General features: G+C 46.9%; 5 protein-coding genes across 5 annotated transcripts; 2 read left to right on the top strand and 3 right to left on the bottom strand.

The window, feature by feature from the left end:
• Position 1: 1 nt before the first annotated feature.
• On the bottom strand, positions 2 to 1,168 carry AGABI2DRAFT_189994 (hypothetical protein). Its single transcript, XM_006454692.1, has 4 exons — positions 968 to 1,168; positions 882 to 909; positions 533 to 831; positions 2 to 474 (listed from the first exon to the last, which is right to left on the bottom strand). The coding sequence occupies exons 1-4, from the start codon at positions 1,138 to 1,140 to the stop codon at positions 237 to 239; spliced, it is 738 nt and encodes a 245-aa protein (XP_006454755.1). The 5' UTR covers positions 1,141 to 1,168; the 3' UTR covers positions 2 to 236.
• A 75-nt stretch (positions 1,169 to 1,243) lies between these two features.
• On the top strand, positions 1,244 to 2,415 carry AGABI2DRAFT_189993 (hypothetical protein). Its single transcript, XM_006454691.1, has 5 exons — positions 1,244 to 1,338; positions 1,395 to 1,706; positions 1,763 to 1,913; positions 1,965 to 2,048; positions 2,104 to 2,415. Exons 1-5 carry the CDS (start codon positions 1,300 to 1,302, stop codon positions 2,256 to 2,258), a joined length of 741 nt encoding a protein of 246 aa, XP_006454754.1. The 5' UTR covers positions 1,244 to 1,299; the 3' UTR covers positions 2,259 to 2,415.
• A 531-nt stretch (positions 2,416 to 2,946) lies between these two features.
• On the bottom strand, positions 2,947 to 4,434 carry AGABI2DRAFT_114493 (hypothetical protein; the record flags this gene model as incomplete). Its single annotated transcript, XM_006454690.1, has 9 exons — positions 2,947 to 3,078; positions 3,129 to 3,189; positions 3,257 to 3,429; positions 3,479 to 3,518; positions 3,682 to 3,805; positions 3,863 to 3,931; positions 3,988 to 4,029; positions 4,081 to 4,131; positions 4,179 to 4,434. The coding sequence occupies 9 exons, from the start codon at positions 4,432 to 4,434 to the stop codon at positions 2,947 to 2,949; spliced, it is 948 nt and encodes a 315-aa protein (XP_006454753.1).
• Positions 4,435 to 4,748: 314 nt separating this feature from the next.
• On the bottom strand, positions 4,749 to 5,910 carry AGABI2DRAFT_176200 (hypothetical protein). The gene is made up of 3 exons (XM_006454689.1): positions 5,780 to 5,910; positions 5,620 to 5,727; positions 4,749 to 5,568 (listed from the first exon to the last, which is right to left on the bottom strand). Exons 1-3 carry the CDS (start codon positions 5,882 to 5,884, stop codon positions 5,092 to 5,094), a joined length of 690 nt encoding a protein of 229 aa, XP_006454752.1. The 5' UTR covers positions 5,885 to 5,910; the 3' UTR covers positions 4,749 to 5,091.
• Positions 5,911 to 6,876: 966 nt separating this feature from the next.
• Positions 6,877 to 8,178, top strand: AGABI2DRAFT_60563 (hypothetical protein; the record flags this gene model as incomplete). The annotated part of the gene is made up of 4 exons (XM_006454688.1): positions 6,877 to 7,201; positions 7,257 to 7,325; positions 7,388 to 7,609; positions 7,667 to 8,178. The coding sequence occupies 4 exons, from the start codon at positions 6,877 to 6,879 to the stop codon at positions 8,176 to 8,178; spliced, it is 1,128 nt and encodes a 375-aa protein (XP_006454751.1).
• Positions 8,179 to 8,931: the final 753 nt, after the last annotated feature.

The raw sequence follows: 8,931 nt of genomic DNA, 5'->3' as shown, positions 1-8,931 counted from the left end.
AGTGGTTGCAATAAGAATAGACTTTGATTTCTAGCTACAACTGCATTGAAAGTAAAAACTTGCATTTTAGTTCGAAATTATCATTGGGTATACATGAGGGTCGAACGCGATGGCAACATGCTAACAAGTCCGGCCATATATGGAAGTTGAAAGGAGTAAAAGGACATGACTATGAAACACGGGGGGACTACTCGGAGTATGCATGTATGAAAAATGTCAAGTTCATGCTGGAATGGTTACACGCTTAATTGGGGTATCCGGTTTTGCCTCGCAAGTGATAAGGACTGTTGGGGAAGAATAAGTGGTGAAGGTTGACCTTCTTCCAACGCCTCTACTGGTGGAACTAATCCAGGTTCCGTCGTTTCTCTGCCGTCCGCGGTTCCTGACCGAGCACCTGCAGAAGGTACAAGGTCAATAGGTGCCTTGGGACGGTTTATATATCCAGATTTGACGCGGTTGTTGGAAACAGACTCTCTAGAAAAATACCCGCGATGATTAATTTTGGGCGGCTGACAGCGGAGAAAGAACAAACCTAATTTCTGCAATGAGGTCATCTATAGCATACCAGGCGAGCGGACCATAGCCAATACCTCGCCACCACCCCATAAGATCCGCTGGCATAATATATGCGTGAGCATGAAGGTGGTCCGTTACGGGAATCTTGTTGTCCTTGAAAGGCGGTGTAATGAAGCCGATACGGAACAATGGATCAGCCTGCTGCGGAGGCTCAGATGTTGATGGGGAACTTGGTGTCGCAGAGGGGGTGAAAGAGGTGAGGAGACGGTTGGCGAGATTGCGGACGTTGACAAGAAGAGGTAGGTCGGTCGAGGACTGGACTGTTGCTCAGAGGATTGGTGCTGCGGAGTTTCAAGAAGACATACTAAGGTGTATATTGATGGTACATGGAGACTAAGAAGTGAGCGGTCAAAGAAGTGAAACAGAGGATATGGCACGGAGAAAAATATACTTGAAAGCAATGATAAGATGGCAGCTGGACGAGACGGGGTTGGCTTTTTCTCTGTACGCCGTAAAGTTGTCGTCGCGCCACAGAACCTCTGGCTGGGTAGAACCTGGGGGAAAAGAAGGGGAGCGGGGGGAGTTGGGGGTGGTGTGGGACGCAGAAGTGATGATGCTGCACATTGGGCAGCCGGGCTTGGGAGCAAACGCCATGTCGTTTGCGACCAAAGATCCCCGCCGCTCAGACGGCTAGCCGACCAGCCACGTGACTTCTCCCATCTCTTCATGCCCCCACACAACAGAGATGACCTCCTCGCCGTCTTCGAGTCCTTCAGGGGCGAGATGGACGACTACAACGACAGGCGAGAACGTCTGATTAAGGTCCTTTATTCTTACCATTTGATCCGGACTTAAATCGGCTTATGACATGGCCCTAGGCCAGCCGCGATGTAACAAACCTTTCCAAAAAGATTATCTTTTTGCTTCATCGCATCGCACTCGAGGACGACACTACCTCATACATCCGTGCAGCCAAGCGTGGATATACCAAGTTGCGTGAGGTCCAGGACATCTATGCTGGTCTCACTCCCGAACTTGCTGGTGATCGCTTCTGGCGATATCACCATCAGCTCTCGCCAGGTCTCCAAGAGTACATAGAAGCTCTCAGTTTCGCCTATTATTTGGAACATGGCAGTCTGATTCCATTTGCGGCCGTTCAATCTTCCCTATCCTCTCCTGAGGGTATCCCCGTACGTTTTACCCAAAGACGAAACGTTAACGGCCAATTTGGTGATGATAATTCCAGTTCTTCCCGTTAACTATAACGGATTACCTGCTCGGCCTTTCAGATCTGACAGGTGAACTTATGAGGTTGGCTATATCAGGCCTGTCCGCTCATCAAAGCGGCCGGATGAAAGCAACCCAAGTTTGCGCTTTCGTTCGAGCATGTAAGGCTGGTGGGTGAAAACGACTGGCTCTAGTTGACACTCTTTCACGTACAACATCAGAGTTTGAAAACTACGCACCTTACGTCCCGAATCTACCTAAAAAGCAGAAAGTTACCGCGCAGTCCCTAGAAAAAATCGAGGACGGTTAGTCTTTATCCTCCCCATTTGATACCTTGCCTAACGACATTTCTTTGCATAGCTGCTTACACAGTCGTAGTTAGGAGCAGCGAATACGAATTATCACCGGAAGCTCTTGACGATATAGTTAGCCAGGCTACCTCCCGTTTTTCAGAACGTTCGCATAAACGAGCACGAGGCGATGACTGGAATGACGATGGCACTTCTGATTCCTGAATGGTCATCCTCAAAGTTACTGTTTCATTGATGCGGCGTTATGCATACTTCGAGAGTTGTTCGTTGCCCAAGAAAAAGTGTTATTGATTGTATTTTACGATTGCGATTTTTCCCTTTTTCAAAAAAAAAAGAAAACGAAGCCTATTTGCAGCAATAAACATCCTCAGGTATCTGGACGGATACACCTGCAACGCCGCTCGTTAGCCACTGAAGGATATGATTCCAAGAACGAAATACATGATTCATGTTTGAAGCTTGATAGTCGATCGCATACATAACATCCTGCCCCAAACTATGATTTGACCGTCACGTAAATCAGCCACTGTGCCCCCGAGTGGCCCCCTCTACTGAAGCTCAGTTTCATTCGACAGAAGCCTTCACATTCATTTTGGACATCGTGTGACTTTTTTTAGTAAAATCTGTTAGCTCTTGGAAGTCAGATGGGTGATTGATTGCAGGGACATCCAGAGTGTCTGTCAGACGCTTCCTAGACAAGTAGTAGAAGCATAGATGATCTCACGATAAGAGGTGGACATGCTCCAAATGCAGGGCAAGGATCCAATTCCAAAACTGTGGCGTTGCGGTTACCAATTGGACCCGTTTGATAAACACGAGACGGTGTTGACGTACGTGAGGGCGTTGTCAATACCCTCCCGATATAAATATCCAAGACGAACATGCAGCGAATTCATCTCCGTATCTGCCTCGAATTTCGGCGTCGACGATTGGAACGAGCTCTGACCATTCCAACCTGTCCAGTTTCCTGGGATGAATGCTCAATGTATGGATCTTCATCATCACTTGAAATAAAAACAACCTCCTACAAATGATTCAGAAAGATCACGTCGATCATTACGGAAACACATTCACCTTTCGTTTTCGCTTCGTTTTCAGGGCCTTCGACCTAGCGTCAACGGAGGCTTTCCATTTCCTAGGCGAACAAACGAACGTCCCCGCGTGAGCTTACTTTCAACTAATACTTCACATGAAAGGCTTACGCTTTTCGGGAAGCCCGGTCTTTATATTTAGAACCTTGAGGCAGCCAGTCAATGTCTCCTGCCGAAATGAGAAGCTCGATATGCTTTTCGATAAGGCTATCCAAAGTTATATTTGGAATAAGCGGTGCTTCTCCTACTAGCTGAGTCCGGCAAATGGGACACTCAGTACGGTCCTGATGCGAGTGAGCATAATCACAGCACGTGTCTAATGATGGTACAAACATTTTTGTTGACCCACTGCCACGCACAATCGCCACAATAGCTGTGGCCACATGGATTCCCAAGGTGAGTGGCCACGCTTCATATCCATCCATTAAACCTGGCTCTACGGAGACCGAATGATTGACTTACAACAAGTCACAACAACTTAGCCGCACATTGTCAGAACTATCATTTCGGTGTGCAAGTGGCCACTGATTACTCACATAGGACAACATAATTCCTCTCCGTAACCATCAAGAGCATATTGAATCTTGTCATAAGCTCGCACTATTCCATTCTTGACTACTGTACTCTCGGCGTCTTCAAGTCGTGACCTTTTTCCGGTTGCTGACGAAGGCTTGGTTAACATCTTACCGCGGAACCAAATATAACCGCCTGGCTTACCTTGTTTTTCCGGGGCTTCAGTCAGACATGCGACAGAAGTTCGTACCAGCGTATGTGCATGGCAGTGATCTGCATTCGGAAGATAACGCGATTGCGACGAATCATTGGTCGGAGCTAATTGCCACCTTCACTATTAATGCATGCGTAAAGAGCGGTGGATTTACGTCCTAACTTCACATGTGAAAAACCGAAACAGGTATCAAAATTTGTCAACTTACTCAATGAGTCTTGATGGTGTGTGGTGTGCCCACTTGCCGTTGAAATCACTTCTATGTTCATTAAGATACCATAGAGAGTGGAGGTGTGGAAAACCAACCTCCAACACGCCTTGCAGATGCCGTACTGCCAAAACTTGATAAGGACGTTTCTATACGATCAATTTCGGCTAGAGCTTCCGGATTCACGAAGTGCTCATCTCCATAATCCGTCGATACGGTTGACCTCGAGGGACTGACGCCATGAGGGTGTCGGATTGAAGAAGATTCTCCCGGAGCATCCAGCATTCTTGACCACTCAGCATCAGTGACACCGGAAAATAGATCTGGAAGATTATCGAATTCGTCTTCAGACATCAGAGAAGGAGAGAAACCGGAACTTCCAAATACGCTCAAACACACATCGAGGGTCAGCTCGCGTTGATCACGTGTTTGATTTTCGAAATCACCAGATCGATTTTCGTAAAACAAGTGATGTCCCTGAATAGATAAAGCCGGTGAAGCTTCATCCCTCGACCATACAACTGGTCGTTAGCTGGTCGGAAAACTCGTGATTATATGCAATTCCAAAGCCATCACGGTATGTTTAAGAATCTGCATCCCATGTACAAAACAACTGGTCGGGAAAACATCGTGATGATCCATAAATAGATTCTGATAGGCGGCTCGTGTGACAAGTAATTTATCATTAGCTTGTCATAATTTTACGATCACCGGTCTCGCCACATTCAGACCCTGCGGCTATATAAGTCATATACCCCAGTGCCAGAAAGTCTGATGAAACTCAGCACGCAGGCCATTACAGACACCATTACATACAAAGTTGAACTTGGTAAAAGCTATGAATACTGAAGTCGGCATGCCGAAGAAATAATTTGATGTGGTATCAAAAAAAAAGTATGGTACAGTGAAGCCAAGGCAAAAATAAATACATGCGCATATCGAGTCATGATATCAACATATCAACTGGCATGGTGTCCATTCGATTGCTACGCCACATAGTCATATGGGCCATTACTCGCGGTCGTCGCCGTTCATTTCTTTACTAGGTCCAGATGAAAGCAGGGAACCTATTGCCATTGATTGGCGCGACCGCGGAGAGTACTCAGCGGAGTCGCTTCTGTCTGATGATGAGTACGGGGAAGGAGGGAATTGCTCATGCTGCGAACCAGGATGGGAATCGTAGGCACCAGCATGAGTAGGAGGGGGCGAATGTGAGCCACGATGACGTTTACGAGGTGGCTCATGGTAAAAGTGTGCGTCTCGGTGAGGAAGCAAATGCGAGCGAACTCGCGGAGATCGACTTCTCGAGGAAACTTGAGAATACTGACTTCGTCGACTTTGTCTTTGTTCACAAAGAGGTGGCGATTGGGTAAAGGAAGGTGTAGGATAATGATAATCGCCATTGGATCGAGGAGTTGGTAAAGGCTCAAAAGAGTTTTGATACACGTCGAGTACGGTGCGGTGTAGATTTGCCATAGCAGCTATTCGCTAGTGAAAAGTCAGAGATGGGTCGGGTATAAAATGATGAATGGTACAAACCTGATCTTCTGCGGCTTTTGCATTCAGCATGGCGAGAAGCATGTCTCTGTCACCATCTCCGTTTGCTCTGTAAGCGGCAAGAATTTCTCGGAGGGTGGGTGGAGTGGGCTGAACACTAGGAGTTGAGAAACGAGGAGGTATTGAGTACGTAAAGACTGACCTTGTCGAGGATTTGGAACGAAGAAGCAACCATGCGTTTTATGTCGCTGTCTGAAAGATTGCGGGTGTAGGACGAGGGTTCCGGGACGGGATGGGCAGAATTCATGATCCCGAAGAAGAGGCAATGGGGCCAAGAAGCTTGAAGGGGCAGCGCAGAGTTGCTCTTAAGCCTCACTGGCAAACTATTTTTGGCCCTCGTACCAAGCCTTCCTGCCAAGAACATTTAGCACCGGCCTGTTCCCTGTACTATTTTCGTTTCAGGAAAATGCTCGGAGCCAAGAATAGCTTGTGGCAATGATTTACTTTTCTACCCGCCAGGAATGCCTTCTTCTCGGGCCTCAACGGGATCACTGGTGGACTGCGACGGCGGCCAAGAGACGACGGAGTATCTGCAGGGAAAAGATTGGCCTGGGCGGAGCGCTGGTGATCAGAGATGCGTGTGCCTTGTGAGTAATCTTGGCAGAGTAGCATTTTGGGTAAAGTGTGTCACACCTACTTGTGACGTTAGCTGGTCGATTTCTGAATAGGGCCGGAGCCGTGGTCCCAAATAGCGTCCAATCAGCTCACGTCACACAGGCTAATTTTGGCCGCCTCTCACGGCAGATCAAAGTTGGTCACATCTAGCAATCTGTTTCCCTCCTTCAATGCGCGGTTTCGAGTGCCGACCGGACACCAGCCCGACCTCCAGCGCCTCGAACTACTCACTTCCGGAGACTCTGACGGATGATATTTTTGAAACATCTCCCCATCAAATCATGGGCTGTGGTCGTTCCCTATGTCGTTGCGGTCCGTAAACAGCTTTTCTCCTTGTCTTAGCCTCGCTAGTTGTCAATTAGCCCCTAAATCCATTTATTATCATCACTTGACACGTCGGTCTTCTTTCCCTTTGCCAAGCTTATTGGCACCATTTGCCTCCATGGCTGATTTTCCTGTGCTTATTTTTAGAAGGAATTCAGTCGGCCGCTTTACATGCGACCGGACAGGTTAGATATGACTAATCCAAGAAAAACGTGTCTGCAAAGTACACCGCGGCATGCTGGATTGCCACTGCCTGCCCAGCGTAAACAACATCGTTATCCACCTTCCATCCTACCTGTAATGACAGACCTGCCCATATCGAATGCGTGTCCCAGTAGCTTTGCAGGCCTCGTCATTCCTATCGCTTCCCAACCGCCTACGGATAAGCCTCCTGCACCGACCATCTTATATTCCTGGCGTGAAATACACCCGAATGCACGATTCCATTATATACGTCAACATGAGGAAGCCAACAATGCCCTCGAGCGCCTTGAATTCGGTGTCTACGGATTTGATATCGAATGGAAACCAACCTTCAGAAAAGGTCAACCTGAAAATCCCGTTTCCCTAATTCAAACCGCAAATCACGAGGTCATACTCCTTCTACAAGTCAGCGCAATGCGAGGTGAGCCAACATATCACCGAATATCAACCTAGCCTCTTCATCATGTGTTTTCTAGAATTTCCATCAAAATCGCACGAATTCTTAGTAAATCCCAATTTCGGCAAGACTGGAGCAGGAATACAAGGTCTGATACTGTTAATAATGGATGTGCTTCTTCGTCTTTCGCTCACGTGAACATATTGACAGGCGACACGAAAAAGTTGTACAAAGATTGCCGAGCCGACGTTCGTAACTGCGTGGACCTTTCTCTTCTTGCCCGAACAGTCGATAACGCTGAATGGAAAGGGAGATATAACGATCCGTTGGGGCTTGCTCGAATGACTGCCGCTTACAAAGATCGCAAACTCGTCAAGGGGAAGATCACTCGCAGTAACTGGGAAAACTTACTGACCGAACCCCAACAGGAATGTTAGTGTTTCATGTGTTCACAGTTTAAGAGTCGTCACTCATTGGCATCCCTTTCAGATGCTGCTAATGACGCCCATGCGGGCTATGTAATCTATATGAGATTGATGAGTATGATGCCGTCTCTGGTAACGCAACCGCACGCCAGGTGTTATAGTTTCGACAGCGTTAGAGGTCGCCTCTGTGATCTATCTGGATCAACGTGGCAACCATCTAACCCCGATTACGATCCTGGCCCTCCACCACCACCTCGAGAACCGAAGCCGCTACAAAGCCTACCTAAGAATGAAAATACAGGTCGTCATAACTTTACTATATCCACCGTTGGTCAGAGTCCTGACACAGGTTTTGCGCTGTCATTTCAACAACCGTCGTCGAGTTTCTTACAAGGTGCAACCCAACAGGGAATTTCTAAGGAACCTCGTGGAAACAATTCCACAATGCATCTACAACCGTCTTTGTCTCAAATGCCAACGCAAGTCAACTCGAGGCTATTCCGCGTTTCAAAAAGGTCGAAAACATCATCTTCCCAACCTGCAGAGCTGAGGCGTCGTGAGAGTAACAATCCCTAGCTTCGCACTGGCTAATCCCGTTCCAGCTATTCAAATTTCTTACATAAAGATATTCAGGTTTCTGGCCAAGACTCACCTGAGGTAGATCGTTCACTCTGTTCCGTGTACGATTTTCTATGTGCCTTCTAGTCTCTTTTTTCGATATACTACTTTCTTTTTCTATTTATTTTCTACTGGAAAGTCCTAATCAAGTATTCACAGTTCTTGAGGAATTTCGCACATCTATTGTGTATGATGTCAATTTTAGAACATGCCAAGCATAGAAGTGTCCCGCCTGAGAAGCATCGAATGTCGAACCATATTTAACTTCGTACTAATGATAGTCATACCTTAGTTGAGTGACTTGATTCACATTCAGCAAATGTTACCAGCATGCCGGGTGCTTACTGTCCAAATTAGCTTTTTGTCCGTCTCTGTGAGCATGATTTGTTCGAGATATGTTTAGGTATGACATCTATAGGGGCGCGCTCGTCCCGCATCCCTTTTTTAGATCTCATAAATATACATTACCAACTACACAGCCCGAAGGCGTGAATTTTCGGAATAGTGAAACATGAAAAATGCAAGTGTCATGATTCATGGTCCTTAATTAAGATTAATTTATCACACATATGTAGCCAAGTGCCAAGGTAAGCTATAATTTTAGTCCGCTTCGTTTCCTTTCGTTCCCGTAACGGCATTCTCTCGGATCTCCTTGCCGTTGTCATACTTGTCATACGGGAGTTAGTAAGGGCTTGTACAATGTACATCCTT

This window comes from Agaricus bisporus (genome assembly GCF_000300575.1).
Source record: "Agaricus bisporus var. bisporus H97 unplaced genomic scaffold AGABI2scaffold_1, whole genome shotgun sequence".
In the NCBI taxonomy this organism is placed as follows: Eukaryota; Fungi; Basidiomycota; class Agaricomycetes; order Agaricales; family Agaricaceae; genus Agaricus; species Agaricus bisporus.
Note: the sequence above shows the minus strand (reverse complement) of the source record. Positions and strands in the feature narration are given on the sequence as shown.

Coding starts and splice junctions, on each gene's coding strand:
- AGABI2DRAFT_176200 (XM_006454689.1), bottom strand. CDS start 5,884: ATGAATTCTGCCCATCCCGTCCCGGAACCCTCGTCCTACACCCGCAAT. Junction 5,728..5,779: donor CGTTCCAAATCCTCGACAAG/GTCAGTCTTTAC, acceptor CCTAGTGTTCAG/CCCACTCCACCCACCCTCCG. Junction 5,569..5,619: donor CAAAAGCCGCAGAAGATCAG/GTTTGTACCATT, acceptor ACTTTTCACTAG/CGAATAGCTGCTATGGCAAA.
- AGABI2DRAFT_189994 (XM_006454692.1), bottom strand. CDS start 1,140: ATGTGCAGCATCATCACTTCTGCGTCCCACACCACCCCCAACTCCCCC. Junction 910..967: donor CATCTTATCATTGCTTTCAA/GTATATTTTTCT, acceptor CTCACTTCTTAG/TCTCCATGTACCATCAATAT. Junction 832..881: donor TACCATCAATATACACCTTA/GTATGTCTTCTT, acceptor GCAACAGTCCAG/TCCTCGACCGACCTACCTCT.
- AGABI2DRAFT_189993 (XM_006454691.1), top strand. CDS start 1,300: ATGGACGACTACAACGACAGGCGAGAACGTCTGATTAAG. Junction 1,914..1,964: donor CGTTCGAGCATGTAAGGCTG/GTGGGTGAAAAC, acceptor GTACAACATCAG/AGTTTGAAAACTACGCACCT. Junction 2,049..2,103: donor CCTAGAAAAAATCGAGGACG/GTTAGTCTTTAT, acceptor TTCTTTGCATAG/CTGCTTACACAGTCGTAGTT.